An 18,346-nucleotide genomic window follows, 5' to 3' on the forward strand; every position below is an offset into this window, starting at 1 on the left:
CTACTTCTGTCTTACACATCAGGCCCATTCCAGTGGAAATACATGTCACATGGAACCAATATCTGAATTTCTTTGTTGTGGTAACAGTACATAACAAATGGATAGAAAGGATGTGCTCTTGATTTGGAAAGGGAATGGGGAAAGCAGTGAACTTTATTTCTTCCATACCTTCCTGTTATATCCATTAAAGGAAGCTTTGCCTCATTGAGAGATGTGTTATGTGTTCTGATGTTGCCAGTCTTTCCCACCCCTCTCGCCCCCTAACCACATGTTCCAGTTCTTTCTCTGTTGCCTGGTTACAAAGGCAAATTGGCTGGCTTCCTTTTTTGGCATCCATGTGAACCAAGAGAAGAGAATTATTTTTAAAAAGTGGAGGCATGGTGGTTGAAAAGATCCTCTAAGATTTGTAGTTTTATGGAGGGAAACAGAGCTCATTTCCTTCCATCTAAGTGACTGAGACAGCCATTTGGTGTTTGAATTTTTCATTTTTTCTTTACATTAATTGCAGTCGACCTAGGATTTTCAGTTAGAATGATTGGACTGTGTTTGGATTTGACTGAGGTGATCACTGTTTAATTAGTAATTTCAAGGAAAGATCAAGAAATATAGAAGGATGTGTTTTCTGGGTGGACATTATTGATTACTATAGGAAATACTAACAGCACTTTATGTCGTGGTTTGTGTCCTCAGTAAGACTCCAAATTAGGTGGTGTAGACAAGACTAGACCACAAGGAAGAATTAGAGTGCCACACAGAAGAGCACACAGTTCATTGATCTATTTAATATAGAGCATTGAAGTCCATTAAGAATTCCAAGAAGAGGATGCTGGAAAACAACATTTCATTAAGAACAAATATGCAGATTTTTGGTGAATGTGGTCAGATTTTCAGAAAATGGGCCACTGTCGCTGACCCTAGCTTTAGAAGGGGGTCAACCTTGAGTGAAAGCTAGGACAGGTGGTCACGTCATCTGGAACATTCACTTCCCAAACTGTGAATGATGCAGCCCAGAGGGAAAGGAAAAAAAATGAGCAAGGAAAGAAAGATACAAAATGTATGTGTCCTTGATTGAATAGTCTGGCATCTTACTGCAAGAAGTATCTGAAGGGTTGTTTCATGGTTGCTTGTGATGTTAAAACCATTTCTCCCCTTTGCTTCATCCCCACCAGCTGCAGACCAATCCTGCACCTTGGAAAGGCAGCAGGCCTTGTCCAGACTCTACTTTGGGCCTTCTGCCTCCTTCAGCCAGCAAGATTTGTTCTTTTCTCCTAAGGAAAGGCAAGTCTCTCAGAGAGGAGCCAGATTTGCCACTTCTTGCCTACCTTCGTTCAGGGAGCTGTTTGTTGACTCTGGCCTTCTGCGCCCCGTGGTGGAAGGGCAGGATAAACAGTTTTCTGTCTCAGAAAGTCTTCTTGAAGAAGCCATCAGGGCAATTTTTCCCTCTAGAGAGCTGGCTCGTCTTGCCCTTCAGTTTACCACCAACCCAAAGCGACTACAGCAAAACCTCTTTGGAGGGAGATTTTTGGTGAATGTTGGCCAGTTTAACTTGTCTGGAGCGCTTGGCACAAGAGGCACATTTAACTTCAGTCAATTTTTCCAGCAACTTGGTCTCCAAGGCTTCAAGAATGGAGGGGGATTTGATCTAGCCAAACAGCTCTCCATGAGACCTGATTCAAATGTTTCCATGGAAACCCCTGAAGCTTCTATGAAGTACATTGCTATGAATAAGCAAGTTATGGGCAGCTTTGGCTTTGAAGTTAACGTACAGGAGAATCAAAATGCTTTGAAATTCCTTGCTTCTCTTCTGGAACTTCCAGAATTCCTTCTTTTCTTGCAGCATGCTATTTCTGTGCCAGAAGACATAGCAAGGGATTTAGGTGATGTGATGGGGCTGGCACTCAGCTCCAAGGCCTGTGAGCAGCCCCCCAGAGGGCTTTTTGTCCCATCATGCACAGCAGAAGGAAGCTATGAGGATATCCAGTGCTCTGCCGGAGAGTGCTGGTGTGTGGATTCCCGGGGCAAAGAACTTCCTGGCTCGAGAGTTAGAGGTGGACGACCCAGATGCCCCACTGAGTGTGAAAAGCAACGGGCACGCATGCAAAACCTCATGGGTAGCCAGCCTGCTGGATCCAGCCTGCTTGTCCCTTCTTGTACCAGTGAGGGACATTTCCTACCTGTCCAGTGTTTCAACTCAGAGTGCTACTGTGTTGATACTGAGGGCCAGCTTATTCCTGGAACTCGAAGTTTAATTGGAGAACCCAAGCAATGTAAGTCTGCTGGGTATTCGATCTATGGACTCTCTGATCCTCTCTTTAGCTCTTGCACAAAGTAATACAGAAAAGAAAAAAAAAAAAAAAAGAAATCCACTCACAGTTAAAGCCCAGACTTCAGTTAATGGCAAAATTAATTAGCTGGTTAATTAAAAAATTACCCAGAAACATCTGGATATTGCTAACCATTCTAAGTAGTGACTAGAGAGACTTGCTTGGTTTTAAAGAACTGTCCCCTGCATTTCTGCAGTACTGACAATAACTGGTCTTTAAAGAAGTGTCCCCTGCATGTCTGCGATGCTGACAACAGCTGGTCTCCACAGTGGAGATTTAGAGACAGGAATGCTGTATCTATCTAGATGCTCTTTGCAAAATTAAGACTGATGAGATTTCTGTGGTTACATCAGGGTTTAGATGGAGTTGGGACAGTTAAATGGTTCCAGCTTGGTCTTTTGGGCCTATTTCACTTCTTAAACTGACATGCGTATTCATTGTTTCTCTGCAGGCCCCACTCCCTGTCAGCTCCAGGCTGAGCAAGCCTTCCTTGGGGTGGTGCGAACCCTGCTCTCCAATTCCAGCAGGCCACCAGCCCTCTCCAGCATCTACATTCCACAGTGCAGTGCCGATGGGCAGTGGAGACGAGTGCAATGCAATGGGCCCCCCGAGCAGGCCTTTGAGTGGTACAAGCGGTGGGTGGCTCGGAGCAACAGTGGCCAGCAGCTGACCCCTGCCGAGTTGCTGAAGACGATCATGAGCCATAGAGAAGCAGCTTCCAAAAACTTCCGACTCTTTGTTCAAAGTCTCTATGAGGCTGGCCAACAAGATGTCTTCCCAGTGCTGGCGAGATATTCTTCTCTCCAGGATGTCCCATGGGCAGAGTTGGAAGGCAACCTGACCCAGCCTGGAGAGAACATCCTCCTGGAGCCCTACCTCTTTTGGCAGATCCTAAATGGCCAGCTCAGCCGATACCCAGGGCCCTACACGGATTTCAGCACTCCTTTGGCCCACTTTGACCTTCGGAGCTGCTGGTGTGTGGATGAGGTTGGTCAAGCACTAGAAGGAACTCAAGTTGAGCCAAGCGAGGTTCCAGCATGTGAGTCAGCTCATGTGAAGAAATGGTTTTGTTTGTTTGTTTGTTTGTTTTAAAGAGATGTCTGGCTGGAAGGTAATGAGTTCAAATCTGGAACTGAGTTTGGAGATAATCAGGTATAGTCTTCCTTTGTATGGCTAAGGATACTGAGGCTCATGGAGGGGAAGTGACTTCCCCAAGTCTACCCAGTCAGATGTTGGCAAAGTTAATATAGTTCATTTAAAAACTTTTCATATAATTAATTATTTAAATCAATGCCTCAGATTTTTCTTGGATGTCCTCTGTGTGCAAAGCACTGTTTTAGGTCCGATGAATCTTACTGTGATCTGGCCTTTGCCCTCCTATGGCCAAAGCCTTAGCAACCTCTCATATGTTAAGTGCACTGCTCGATTGATCAGCCAGTGTTGTGGCAGTGCTACACTCACAGGACACGCTGCTGGGTGCTTGGGGCCTCAGGAAGTGCTTTTGCTTACAAAGTGCCTTTAATATACTTGAGAGGTTTTAGTAAAGGACTCATTGGAGAGCTGCTGAAGGAGGCCTGTAAATTCAGCCTTGTGGCAGCTGGACATATAGACACATAGGCAGGCAGACATGGCTAAAAGGAATGAGGCTGACTATTTATGTCTCAAATGAAAATGCTTTATTACCAAATAGTCTATGCCAGCAATTTGAAAGAACAACCAGACAGATTCAACACTGTTAGTATCAAATCAGAATCTCCCTAACTAGCAGTTTCTAATATTACAGAGACATAGTAAGCAGCTGTTCAAGTCCATTGAAATCTCTCAGTTCGTTCTTTGCAAAACTTCACATTACCCATTCATTCCTGGAAAATGTTAAAATTAATCAGATTTTTTTTACATTAGCCAAAGTTTAAGCTTTAGCAGCAACTGGATTTTTAAAATCTTGGGTGAAAGGAAGCACTAGTACTCTAGGCATTTTGAGCAGGCTGGAGACTTAATGCTGCTAGGACATCCATTCAAATGTCAAGTTCATGACCCGGCTCTCAAAGTCAACACATCATTGTTAAGCACGATTGTAAGTCTAATTCAGAGGGATATCTGTAGCCTCCTTTTCCATTCCTTATGGGCAGGTCTCCTATACTGGGGCAGTCCTGTTTAAGGCTGTAAGACTGAATTTGATCCTCATTGCATGCAATTTTAGGGGCCTGAGTTGCTGACACCAAAAGGACCTAGTAATTTCAGGACTGTCTTACTCACTTTGGCCTGAATGCTAGGCAGAGTCTGAGAACAAGGCTTTGGGGTACTGCATGTCAGCTTTCCCACTGAGTTACAGGAGGCTGTATGTATTTTTTTGCTGTTGCAATTAAGTGTTAAGCTAAAACAGCTGAGAAAACTGCACTGTGTATATTAGAGTGGTACATGTATATGCTGTAGAAATAAAGAAGTACACATATTTGGGGGGTGCATGTCCAAACTTTTTTGTGGATAAGGATATATGATCAGAAGGGTTTGGTGGTTATTGGCTTGGAGGCTTATACTCAAAGTGTAGTCTGGCCGCATCAACATCTGCGTCTGCATCGGCTGGGAGCTTGTGAGTGCAATGCCTGGCAGGAAGTAAACATGAGCTGTTACTAATATTCTTACATAGTAAGCCCTCCATAAAAGTTGGATGAATGAAATTAGGAGGCAAACAGAAAACACATTCCAGGTTGTGGAAACAGCTGGTACAAAGGAAACACCTAAGGCAGAAACTGTGTGTGTGTGTGTGTGTGTGCGCGCACATGCGTGTGCACAGGTACATAAGCTTCCAAGGGGGCAGCGGGAGCTGTCAGTGGTGAGTGAATCTATCTGTGCTGATTTATCCCCTTAGGTCCTGGCTCCTGTGAGGAAGTGAAGCTACGTGTCCTGCGGTTCATTCAGGAAACAGAAGAGATCGTTTTGGCTTCTAATAGTTCTCGGATCCCCCTGGGAGAGAGTTTCCTGGCAGCCAAGGGGATCCGGCTGCCCAATGAGGAGCTCTCCCTCCCCCGGCTCTTCTCATCCCAGGAGACTTTCTCAGAGGAGTTTCTGAGTGGGAGTGATTATGCCATCCATTTGGCGGCTCAGTCCAGTGAGTGTCATGCACGTCAGGTTTCTTGTTCCACCTTCTTGGGGAAGCAAATTTTAAATTAGTTTCTCATCAGCGTTGGTTTCCCCAGACTGATGGGTTCCTGGGAGCTAAAAGGCAAAATGGTTTTGTGACCCTGGTCAAAGCCGACATGGTGTTACCTGGCCGCGTCCTATGCAGGTGTGCACACTTGTCCAAGGTGCTCCCAGCAGCCCCCTCTGATGCCAAACATTCTTGTTATCGTGTGAGGGACCCCAGCCCCAAATGCTCATACACCTCTCATGGCCTGGCCTGAAGCTCTCTCTGTTTCCAAGGACTCAGTAACCGCTGCAAAGAGGGGAGGGAGAGGGACCCTCTGTTACTGGGGAACTATTGGGGTTCAGGGGCCTAACACATATGATCTCATCTAATCCTGTTAGTAACTCCATGAGCTGGGAATTATCACCTGCTTGTTAAAGAGAGTGAACTCAGAGCCCACAGTCCTCTAGCCCATCAAAATAGCTAAACATTCCCTGACCATTAATGCCTGTCCAGGCATTTACATTTAATCCTCAATAGTTGCCTGAGAATGATGTTATTGTCACCGTCTGTGATTATTGACAAATGGGAAGACTGAGTCTGCTGTTCAGTCACTTGCTCAAGTTCACCCAGTTAATAACGAGCAGAGTCTGGACATGAAGCCATGCAGTCTGTTCCCCTGCCCTCTGCTCCCTGATGTGCTGGGGTTGGAGCCTAGCTCCATCTCAACCGAGAGCCCTCTTCTTCCTCCCTGCAGCCTGCTTTAGCAGGAGGTCTCGGCCCCTTCCAAGTCTCTCACTGACCCCAGCCCACTTGGCAGGGTCAAATGATTTAACAGTCTACAAGCCACACCCAAGTGTCCCACCCACTGTCAAATTGTCCTGCCAATACACTCTCTGGAGTTCTCTGGGCTTGGATCACAAAACAGCAAAGCAGCTGCCCTCCTGACATCTGTACTAAGAGAGAATCTACTCCTGCAGACGGGGTCTTCTGCTTTCCCTTTCCTGGGATTTTTGTGGCCAGCTGGGAATCAGGCCTTAGTTGTCTTTGTTTTCCAAACCCCATGGTAGAAGCTCCAAAGGGGGATGTGTTTCCCGCCTTTGTCCCCCTACCAGCCATCTCTTTTGGAGTCCCAGGCCTCATGCCTTATCCATCTTTCCACCCTGGGGGCCTGCCCAGTGCCTGGCACCCAGTAGGCACCCAACACATGCTGGGGAAACTGCCCTGATTGCTTCCTTCCTCCCCTTCTCCTAGTTCTCCTGTTCCCTGCCCTCACCTCATGCCCTGGCACCTTTTTCTCTGTTCCTCAGAGACTTGGAGGCTTCTGCTTTGGGCAAGAAAGCAGTTTGAAATCGTGTGCATGGGCAGGATTTGATGTAACAGAAGAGAGAAGTGGGATGGGTGTGCCTTCAGTCATGACGGCTTGAGTTATGGAGGGAAATGTAAGAGGAAGGGGGAAGAAAGTGGTCAGTGCCATAGGTATTTATTCATTGCATGACATTTGCTTCAGCAGACAGTCTAAGGAAGTTCCCCTCCACGTAGTCACAAACTCTGAGTTTGCATGTCTGAGGCTGTAGCGAAAAGAGGAAGGGTCCATAGAGGAGGATCTGGGTGCTGGTTTTTTCTCAGAATTGACTGTTGTGGAAGAGAGGAATCTCTGTGCTTGTAGACCTCTGTCCCTAGGTCCCAGGGAGGGAACCTAGGGACAGAGGGTCCTGGAAAAGGACAGAGTCAGGGCCACAGGGCATCTTTGGCCAGTAGAACATTGTATTGATGTCCTAGTGCCCAGTGAGGCTGGGGAGGGCCCTGGGAGGAAATTTACATAGCCGTGCCTGGCTTGGCTTTGGTCCCTAATGCCTTTCATCTCTTTTGATGAACCAAACATGCTTACCCTATTAGGGTTCTTAGATGAAACTTAGATATACCCAGTTCTTAGATGAAACTTAGGCTCAGAGAGGTTGAGTGACTTGCTCATGATCACACAGCTAAGGCTGTGATAGGCTGAGGTTTATCGGACTCCAGAGTCCTGTTCACTGTACCAGGCCAATTCCTGGGGGTCCTGGTGCCCCGAGCAGGCTGTGACCCTGGATGGTGGTGTCCTGTGCCTGCACACTCTCCTCTCTGGGTTGCAGCCTGTTTCTAAAGGATGTTGAGGCAGGCAGAGCTGCCCCAGTGGGCAGGGGGTGAGTGCAGAGGGGGCTGCGGTAGGAACCCTGTGAGGAACCTGTGGCTCCCCCAACCCCAGCCCAAGATGGAGAGGAGGATAGAGGTAGAGGAAGGGCCTGGGAGTCCATGGCCTCCTGGAAGGAGGATGGCAGTGGGGGCAAATCAAGCTGGGAGGGCAGAGGGTCCTGTGTCAGCAGCTGTGCCAGCCCACACCTTGTCTCCCCCACTTCCTCCCTCCTTCCTCATGTACTTTCATTCTTGTATTCACTCAGCACATGTCCCTTGAGTGCCTGCAGTGAGCCAGGGACTGCTCTAAGTACAAATCAAATCCCTGCACCAAAGGGCTTAAATGCTAGCATGTGGGAGACAAACCTAAATGAAGTAAGTAAGTACAATATCTAGGGTGTCGGGGTGGACAGTGCTCTGAAGGAAAAGCGAGCAGGGCAGGGGGATGTGGAGAGTGGAGGGCAACGGAGGATTTCAGCAGCAGGGAACCCAGCAGCGCATCGAGCCGCCTCCCTCACTGAGCCTCTGCTTCTTCATCTTGGGGTAAAAAGTCTGACTTTGCCAATGTGAAGATCAGATAAAACTGTGGCTAACAAAGCTTGGAAAGGGATAAAAAACTAAATCGTAAGACTTTGACAGTATAAAGCAAGGCTAAGGGCACGGTTTAGAGACTGACTTCTTGCAGTCAAAGCCCAGACCCTCCACTTCCTGGCTAGGAGACTGTGGGCAAGTTTCTTAATCCCTCTGTGCCTTGGTTTTCTTGTCCATAAAATGGGAGAATAGTAGTACCTTTTTTGCAGGATTGTTATAAGGATTAAATGGACTAAAATATTTACTTACATGTAGTAAATGCTAAATAAATGTTCTGTTACCTTGCTGCTTGACCAATTCTATATGGAAGTTATCAAATGAAGACTACAAAGAATCTTTCCATCTTCAGGGTAAATTTTGCTTTCTAAAGGACTGGTATTTGAGGCATACACTGTTCTACCTCATTGTTCAAGGAGCCTTGTAATATCTGGGTCAGAATGTTTGTCAAACAAGTAAGAAGGCCTCCTTACAAGGTAACAAGGACATGTTAGACTGTTCTTGATGATAGAGCCCATGCTGAATTGAGCCAGGTGCTCACACCTCTGTTCTCCCCCACCTCCCACACACCTTCCAGCCTTGGACTTCTACCAGAGACGCCACTTGGCACTGGGCGATTCAGCAGGAGCCCCCTCCCCTCGGAGCTCCGGCCCCTACGTGCCTCAGTGTGATGCATTCGGAGGCTGGGGGCCTGTGCAGTGCTACGCTGGAACTGGTATGGTGGGCTGGGTACTTTGGGGAGGCTGAGTCACACCCCTTCTTTTTATTTAGAGCAAGAGTCTCACCCTAGGGGGCAAATGAGCTTGATACTGGCACCCCACTCTGGCAGCTGGTGACATCCCTTAGCTTCTCTGGCCTTTAGCTGCCTCATCTATGCAATGGAGCAGTGACCTTCTACCAGCCTGAAGGTCACACAGGTGGTTGCTAGGGGGGATCCTAGTGCAAAGATCTGTGATTGTGGGCAATGTCTGGGAAGGGGGTGAACAGGCGGCTTTTCTGGCCCTGCTATGATGGGAAGAAGGACAGTTGTTTTCAGGATGCTATGAGTGCAGGTTCCCCAGCATGCTTCCTGAAGTTCTGGCTTGTGGTTCTTTTTCAGGGCATTGCTGGTGTGTGGATGGGAAGGGAGTGTATGTCCCTTCCTCGCTGACTGCCCGCTCCCCATGGATCCCCCAGTGTAAGTGGAGCCCACGGAACTTTCCCACCTGACCCTCTGCAGGGGGTACTTGGGCTGGTCCCTGCTGCGGGAAGGCTCTGTGGCCCAGCCCTGCAGACCACCTCGAAAGCTGCCAGACTTTTCTGTTTTCCAAGGGCCCAGGCCTGGAGACTCTCACTGTCCTTGTTTTTCATAAATTGTGCTCACAGTTTCATAGGTGGAGAGAAGAGCTGAGAGTGGGGCTGGAGCCCTAGGCCGCCTCCCTATACACCTGCCCTAGGCAATTTCAGCCACCTCTGCGGTGTCAACAACCAGCTCACCTCTGGAGCCCCAGGCCTTCCCCCACCCTTCCCACCTGGCTTCTGGGATTTGAAGCCATATAATCAGCTGCCCACTTAATATCTCAAAGCTGGCATGTCCCGCAGGGATCCTTGCCCCTCAACTGCACTATTCTTCTCCTCCGAGTTCCCAGCTCTCTGTGAGAGGCACCACCACCCAGCCAGATGCACAGCACTGAAACCTGGGGCCTCCTGAGCTCCAGCTTTCCCTCGGCCCCCAGGGCCAGTCAGTGAGAGTGCCGTGCTCTCTTCCACAGGCCCCACTCCCTGTGAGACAGCTCGAGCCAGCGGGCTGGTTTCCAGTTGGAAACAAGCTGGATCTCAAGGAAACCCATCTCCAAAAGACCTGTTCATCCCAACCTGCCAAGAGGTAAGGCTCAGAAAGCTCAGGAAGGTGAAAAGAGTGAAGCCAGACTCCCCACCCCAGCCTCCCGGTTGGGGATGATTTTTCTAGTTTTCGATAAGTTTGGCTTAATCAAAAACTCACAGGAAGTTGTAGGCCTCAGTTTTTTGTCCTGGTCCTGGTAAAACCTGACTATGTGACCTTGGGCAACTTACCTACCTTCTCTGGGCTCCAGTTAGGTTTTTTTTTTTTCAAACTCGTAAGATTGGGGCCAAATTTTTGTCCTACTGGTGTGAGATTTGTTTTGAGGCTCCAAGGAAGTATCTTTTATGAAAACTCTTTGAAAAATAATCTATAACTGTACAGTTGCTGCCATGGTTTTCCTAAAGTCATCTTGCTAAGTTGCTTAACTCCTTGTGCCTCAGTTTCTCAACATCAATGGAGGACATCATGATATCGCCCTCCTCAGCTCCCTGGATGGTTCTAATAATTAACTAAAGTAACTGCCCCTGAACTTGAAAACACCTGCCAAGTGGTGGAAGTCTCTGTGCCTCAGTTTCCTTTCCTGAAATAGGGATGATAGGAACACTATCACCTGCTCTGTTCATCTCCCAGGGGCTTTATAAAAATCAGATGAAATCATCAACATAGACATTATTGAGATGGAGCCTTGAGAAAACATTATCTGTTCCTAATTTATTACTGTTTGGTGCTGTGCACAGGGACCACAATTATGAATAAATTTTGTGGAAAAATTAGCTTATCTAGTCTTTCACCTTGACCGACAACCACCTACTGTTGGAATAAAAGTCTGCTGCATTATCTTGTGTAGTGATGTTTGCTCACAGAGGAGAGACAGAAACCAAAGCTTCCAAGGAAGTGAAAAGTGAACATGGAGAAGGGCTTGGGGACCATCTCATTGGGTGGTTCTCAAGCCCGGCTCCCGTGGAGCACCAGGTGCCATAGACAGGACCAGGACTTCCACTGCCCAAAGTGAACAGGCATTGGCCCAAGACTCCAAGAAAAGTCAAGTTGATGGCTGGAATTTTCTCAATTTTAACCTTTTATACCATAAAATCTTTTCAAACATTTGCTTGGATTTGAATCTTATGTGTTACTTCCTCACTAAGAGCACCCAGCCTGGTGTCTGGGCCTCTCTGTGCAGGGTGGGGACAGTAGGGTCCCTGCCTCCTGGGCCCACTGTGCAGATCAAATGGGGCAATGCAGGGGAGACACTTAGCACGGGAGAGCTTCATGCTTCCTTTGGGTGACATTGTCATTGCCATGCTTCCCTGGGAGCAGGGCCCAGCAAATTACAAGATGAACAAGGGGACTACAAAGACTAAAGGAAACACTCAGTGACAGCCAGGAGGTTCAGTTGACAGCAGCTTTTCTCCAGCACACCTGCCTGTAGTGATGATTTTCTATTACAGACATAGGAGAGAGAACATTTTCTATACCAGTGGAGTTCTTAGAAGGAAAGAGCATGCTCAAGGATGGATCTAGTCCCACTTCCTTATTTTTCAGATGGGGGATCCGAGGCCCGGAGAATTGAAGTGACTTGTCCAGTGTTCCCCAGCTGGTCTGGGGCAGACTGGAGAGAGAAAGGCTGACACATATGGGGTTCTATTCTGTGGGGCCCTTGGCCAGATGCAGGGTTTGGGCAACTGTGTGTTACTCAGTTTTCTTTATCTCCTGTTTGGATGCTTACTTAAGACCTTCTCCTGGGCTGCTTATTGAGAATCATTTTTGGAACTGGTGGGGTTTGTTCAGTGGGAAGTGGCTGTGCTTTAGAGCTGGCTGTGTTTGGGTCCTGGCCTGGCCCTGCCACTTCCCAGCTGTGGGATCTGCTCTGTCACTTTCCCTCTCTGAGTGAGCCTTGGTTTCTTCCATCTAAAATGGGAAAACTGTAGGCCCTGCCTCAGTTCACATAACATAGGTAGAGGGACTGGAACAGAATACCAAGGCTCGCCTCTGCACCCCCCCCCCCCATATTGATAGACCCCTGTCCCTGCCTCCCTGCACTCGGGGAAGCCACCATGAGTTGTTTAGGAAGGGACGCTCTTGGCTTCTGCCTCCCCCGTCAGCCTCAGGGACTCTTGCCCTTGGTTTTGTCTCAGACAGGGGAGTTTGCCAGGCGGCAGATATCGGAGGCTGGTCCCTGGTGTGTGGACCCTGCAACGGGAGAGGCTCTGACATCTGACACCAACAGCAGTGCCCAGTGTGAGTAGCTGACCCACTTGGCTCTGGCGAGCACTAGCTGCTGAGTCCCCGAGTCGGCTTCGCATCCCGGCTCTCCTGCCTCCATAGCCGTGTGACTGGGGTCACAGTCCCCGACCTCCCTGCACCTAAAAAGAGGGGTAATGCCCAAGCATCTCAGCAGGTCCTCCAGAGAAACAAGGGGGACAGGGAGTGCAGCTGCTCTTTATAAAGTGTTGACCAGCACAGGCCCCCAGTAGAGTAGACAAGGAGGGGTGAGCCCCCACACAGTCGTGATGTCCAGCCCCTGACTGGGCCCCTCTGAGTTGGTCCTGCGGTGCCACCTACTATCCTTTTCCACAGTGAAGGTGGGGTGAAGACCTGAGAGGCCAATGTGCTGAGATCCCCTTACCTGCCTGAAAACCACTGACACTCCCCATCATCCTCAGGGTCAAGTTCAAGCTCCCCGGCACGGGTCATGGGCACCAGTGCTTCTGACTGCTGTGCGTCTCTAGCTTCCTTTGTTTCTCCTCCTTTCCAACCTCAGTCAGACCTTACAAGAAGGAGACTCTCTCTTTCCTCTGGTCCCTCACCTTCAGGTTCTGCCCCCATAATCCTCCCACCCACCCCCACTCCTCACCTGGCTGAAGTTTAGACCAAAAGTCAGTCCCTCCAGGGCTCCTTTACTGGTCTGTTTCTCCCGTGGCCAAATTCCATGCCTTCCTGTGTGCCTCTAAAATGCCCTCTCAAGTTACCATCCTTAGCACACAACTAATTGCTCACTTCTTCACATGTCCTTCAAGCTGGGAAGTAGAATGAGCAAGGCCCAGTCCTTGCCCTGGCAGTTCAGTGCCCCATGGGAAAGTGGCCCTAACCCTGGAGGGCCCTGCAGGTGGGGGGTGGTGAGGCGGGGGGAGGTCTGGGGGCGGTGGGCTGAGGGGGCCTTATCGGCAGTGGGAGCAGGAGATGGGGGCTCTACCCATCTGCCTTGTCTTCGTGTCAAGGTCCAAGCCGCTGTGACATGCTCCGGAGTGGAGCCCTCTCAAGGAGAGTCGGCCCAGGCTACGTCCCAGCCTGTGGGGCAGGAGATGGGCGCTTCTCCCCCGTGCAGTGCGACACGGCCAAGGGCAGCTGCTGGTGCGTTCTGGGCAGTGGAGAGGAGGTGCCTGGGACCCGCGTGGCCGGGAGCCATCCCGCCTGTGAGAGTAAGTCAGGGAATCCCACTCTCCCCACATTCTTGGGGCTCCCTGAGCGTGGGCTCCACACACCCCAGCCTTTTCCCAGACTGGGCAGGTTCCAAAGGTGCAGGGACAGGTGGGAGTCAGGGGAAGGGCACAGAGGATGTCTGTGGGGTTGGTTCCTCCACTGTGCGCCTATTTCCTAAAAGGATCTCCTTCCGGGAGTGAAATCAAGGAGAGCCTGGGCAAGGAAATCTCCAGAGCTGGCATCTTGGAGGAAAGTCTATTGCTGGCCTGCTGAGGGCATTGGAGGCTCAGAGTGATTAAGGGTCTTTCTCAGAAGACTTCCCAGTCTTCCAGTCCTGGGAAGGCCTAAGGGGCAGAGGAAAGAGCACTGGCTTGGGATTCCATCAGGAGACCCAGGCTCTTGTCTGTCTCGGCCTTGGCTGCAAAACAGAGGCCTGTTCTGAGCTCAAAGATCCCCACAGGCCTGTGGTCTGCCCCGACTGTGCACTTTTGCCATAGCGAGGACTTGCACTTCAGGAGCACACTGGCTTTCACTGCTTGCCACAAACCTCCTCCCCTTTGCCCCTTGGGCAGCTGCGGTGTTGGGAAGGGGCGGGGTTATTTAGTGCCCTTAGAGGTGGGCACCTCCTTAGAGGTGGGCAGAGGAGGCACAGAGATACTGGGGGGAGGGGGCTCAGGATGGCTCCACCCAGGCCGGTGGAGTCCCCTGCCCAGCTGGGGACTTTCCCTTTGGCCCCAAGACCACTGCCAAGCTAGAAATGGGTCTGGGCCCTTGGAGGAGTCAAGGAGGCAGCCTAACGTGCAGTGTTGGGGGCTCTGTGAAAGGGTGTGCTGGTGCCCAGGGAGCCCATAGAAGGGGCTGCAACCCTCGTTAGCCAGCACCCAGTCTACAGAAAACCTGCTGGCTCAGTGGGCAGAACCAAAAGACCCTGACTGGATTCTGGCTCTGTCCCTCCAAATCCTCTAAGTTCAGTTTCTTTATCTGTAAAAGGGGGATGCTGCTGCTGATGGTGCTGCCTGCTCCATAGGGTTATGTTTAGTGAGGCCCAATTAAATATTGATCATGATGAGAGTTTTACAAACGACAAAATTCATGGCAAATAATCAGTTTTTATTATTTCTCTTGAGAGTTGACCTTTGAAGAACACTGAGTTTGACATCCTTGTTCTGAAAGAATCAAATCGTAAAATGCCCAACGGTAAACGAGGAAATAATATACAACCCTTGTTTTTAATCATAATGGCTAACAGTTATTGAACACTTATGTCAGTAACTCTTCTAAGCTCTTTACCTGCCTTAATTTATTTTGATTTACATCCCCCTTAGGAAGTAGGCATCACTGCTGTCCTCACCATTCTTGGGTGAGGACAAAGTCCCAGAGAGGTTAATGAACTTACTTTAGGCTGCTCAGCCAGCAAGGGATAAGCAGAATTCAAAGCTAGATAGTCTGGCCCCAGAGCCCCCAGGCTGACTTCCCACCCTTCTCTTCTCACAGTGCACTCGGTAAGAGCCAATTCAATAAACCCACTGCAAATCACACTGCAAAATCTTGGCCAGAGGCCACTGGTCTTACTACAAAGAAGTGCAGGTTGTGGACTTTGGTCTTACTACAAAGAGGTCCAGGTTGTGGTCTTGGTTCAAATTGAGCCATTCCCCTTCTCTGAGGACCCCCTCAAATCATATGTGGATGCAGATTTTAAAGTCAGGCATATACAGGTGGCAAAGCCATGCCTGAGATTCTGATAAGTCACTAAATCTCTAATCAGGTGTGACATTGCTACACTGAGCGTGTTCTTTAATTCACTCTTTTACTCATTTATTTAACAAATATTTTTTGAGTTGTGTTCTGGCCAGCACTGAACATAGCCAGGGTGAGCTGAGGAAAAGGCACCCTGTTTTCCCCTAGTGGACCCAATCCAGTGGAGAGACCAGCATACAGATATGAGAGTCTAGAATAGTTGATGAAATGGAGGTCTATGCCCGGTGGCCTGGGGATAGGAGAAAGGTCTCAGAGAAAGGAGACCTAAGCCTGCCTGGAAGAACCTGGGAAGGCTCAGAAAGCTGGAGGCATTGAGCTGATATTTGAGAGCCAAAAGGAAGTCCTCCAGGCAAATGAGCAGGCAGTGGGAGGGCCTGTGTAAAAGTGTGTGTGCAAACATGGTGTGTCCAGGAACCACAGGTGTGTCTAGAGGCAAAAGGCAGGTTGTGGCGGGAGGAGACCAACACAGAGAGAGGAAGGCAGGGACCAGCCCTGCAGGGGCAGTGAGAGCTGATGCTCAGCTCAGCTCTGTTGCAATTTCTCTGGCAGCGGTGAGGCTGGATTGGATGTGGGAGCAGAAAGGAGGTCCACACGCAGGGGACCCAGTGAGGAGGCTTTGATGGCACTTCAGCACAAAGATGACCAAAGTGTGAAGGGAGGAAGTGGCAGTGGGAAGAAAGGGAAGGGGACAGACATGAGAGGAGTTGAGCAGGCGCGAGCCACACAGCCTTCACCGATACTGGGTCTGAGGCAGGGCCACCTGGGCAGGCGCCATGGTCCTCGTTAGGGACAACTGGGCGGCAGGAGGTGCCACTCCTTGAGCTAGGGGTGCTGAGCAGGAGCAGGGCTGGCAGAAGACGCCGAGTTTGGTGTTGGGCAGGTTGGCTTTGAGGTGGAGAAGGCTGGCTGGTAATGGTGTTTAGAGATGGGAAGCTCTGGAGAGTATCTGAGCGGGAGATGAAGATGGGAGAGTCAGTACCCTCACAAAGTGAGGAGGATGGGCTGGGCCAGGGGGAGGGCAAAGGGGGTGGGAACCAGGCCCAGGTCAGAGCCCAGGCATGTCCAGAGTGAGCGTAGAGGAGGCAGGACCCAGGAGTCCGAGAAGGGGAAGCCACTGGGCGGTGGGGGGGCACTCTCCCTAGAGTGAGCTCATGCCCACCACCCCTCCTCTTTCCTCTTCCCAGGCCCGCAGTGCCCCCTCCCGTTCAACGTGTCGGATGTGGTTGGCGGTGCCATCCTGTGTGAGGAAGCATCAGGCCGAGGTGGGGCCGCTGTCCAGCAGTGCCTGCTGAGGTGCCGCCAGGGCTACTGGAGCGCGTTTCTGCAGAGGCCCCTGGTGTGCAGCCTCGAGAGTGGACGCTGGGTGTCAGAGCCACCTCAGCCCCAGGCCTGCCAGCGTAAGTGGGCACTGTCTCCCTGTACCCGTGGGCACTCTCCGGCCAGAGGGCTGAGGACCAGAATGCGGGTGTGTGGTCACTTCACGTTGCCACCCAAATGTAGCATTTTCACAGTACGGCATGTGGCACCAAGAGCAGAGAGAGGAACTAATGGAGCCTCTTCTAGAAGGAGCAGATGTGCTGCACAGACCCCTGGAGTTAGGTTTCCATGTGGCTTCTCTGGAGCCATCTGCTCCTTGGGAGAATGGCCATCGTTTCGGGCTGTCCTGGGGTGTCTTTGGTTTGGGATGAGCATTCAGCAGGGAGGTGCTCCAGATGCCACATGCTCAAAACTGCATGTCCGGCCTCTGAGAGTGACCCAGCACCCCCAGCCCCTCCCTGTGCCTCTCAGGACCTGCAGGGGAATGCCTGGCAGCGTAGGGGGCCCAGGACCCTGCCCCAGGTAGGCATCAGGCCTAGGTCCTATTGAAATATTGGCCCTGCTTGGATTTGTGCTGGGCGAGCTCCTTTCTCCTGCTCCCGTGCTGACACGAACACTCGCACATGCGATAGCACATGCACGTGGCTACATGCGCCACCAGGCTCTTCCGGGTCTGTCTTGGCAAAGGGTGGCTGTGTCTTCTCACAGCCAGACAGGGCAGGGGTAGATGGTGGGGACGCAGCACTGGATCTGCCAACACAGTGGGCTCCTGGGGAAGAGACCTGGTCCTGGGATGGATCCTGAGACCTGATCACAAGGCTCTGGATGATGGGCAGGACATCGGAGAACAGTCTTTGTAGCAGAATTTTCTGGGATAGAGATGGTTCCCTTTCCAGAAACGGTTCAAAATGTGATTTGGACAAATGAGTGACCCATCACCTTGGCTATGACAGGGTGGCTTAAGCTGAAATCAAGACCAGGGTGGCCACGATTGGATCTAGGCCAAGGGACATTGGGGAAGAGAGCATGGTCTTGAGTTCCTGAAAGTGAACACAGGGCTGCTATGTATGACTGTGCAGGTTGTGCAGTGAACAACCCTAAAGATGCCATTCATGTAGTCTGCGGTGTCTTTTCTTAACCTGAAAAGCCGTATATAGTGGCTCTGTTTGTATGCAAACTTTTGTGAGCCTGCACATTTCTTTGGGGAGATATGTTTTTGGAAGATTTTCAAAGCAGAATGTCCAGGAACCCCAAAATGTAAAGCAATTCCTGTTTTCAGGCTGGGAAAGGCCTGAACTTATTGTGAGGGTGCTATATAATTTTAAAAGCAAGCCATCATGAGGGTGACAGTGTCAAATGGCAGTGCTTGTATATTCCAGGCTAAATGAGGAAGGATTATTTTTGCAGTGGGAAAACCAAGCAAAGCAAAGCAAAGAACCCCCCAGTCCTCTCACCTCCGTCTGCTGACCTCTGGTACTTGCCTGCAGGACTCCAGCCATGGCAGACTGTCCAGACCAAAGGGCAGTTCCAGCTCCAGCTCCCACCCAGAAAGATGTGCAGCGTGGACTACATGGGCTTGCTGCAGGCTTTCCAGGTCTTCCTATTAGACGAGCTAATGGCCCGTGGCTTCTGCCAGATCTGGGTATGACTTGGCCTTCCCTCCAGGGAGGGTTTGCACTGAACTCAAATGAGACTCTGGGGAAACTGAGGCTCAGAATGGGAAAATAATTTGGCCAAGGGTAATTACAGATGGCAGAGGTGGAGTTCTTATCTGTCTTGTTATTTATCATTCTTTCTGGGTAAGATGTCAAGTGGGCACTG

At 50.2% G+C, this 18,346-nt stretch overlaps 1 protein-coding gene across 3 annotated transcripts in view; it reads left to right on the top strand.

Moving 5' to 3' along the window:
• TG (thyroglobulin) overlaps positions 1–18,346 on the top strand; it is a 249,593-nt gene that overhangs the window by 28,233 nt on the left and 203,014 nt on the right. For all 3 annotated transcript variants that reach the window (XM_037802989.1, XM_037802991.1, XM_037802990.1), the window contains 10 exons: positions 1,170–2,267; positions 2,776–3,363; positions 5,194–5,433; positions 8,786–8,923; positions 9,308–9,385; positions 9,960–10,072; positions 12,166–12,268; positions 13,249–13,449; positions 16,393–16,605; positions 18,013–18,167. In XM_037802989.1, coding sequence (XP_037658917.1) covers positions 1,170–2,267; positions 2,776–3,363; positions 5,194–5,433; positions 8,786–8,923; positions 9,308–9,385; positions 9,960–10,072; positions 12,166–12,268; positions 13,249–13,449; positions 16,393–16,605; positions 18,013–18,167 — 2,927 coding nt within the window. The remainder of the gene's footprint in view (positions 1–1,169; positions 2,268–2,775; positions 3,364–5,193; positions 5,434–8,785; positions 8,924–9,307; positions 9,386–9,959; positions 10,073–12,165; positions 12,269–13,248; positions 13,450–16,392; positions 16,606–18,012; positions 18,168–18,346) is intronic.

This window comes from Choloepus didactylus, chromosome 14 (genome assembly GCF_015220235.1).
Source record: "Choloepus didactylus isolate mChoDid1 chromosome 14, mChoDid1.pri, whole genome shotgun sequence".
Lineage (NCBI taxonomy): Eukaryota > Metazoa > Chordata > Mammalia > Pilosa > Megalonychidae > Choloepus > Choloepus didactylus.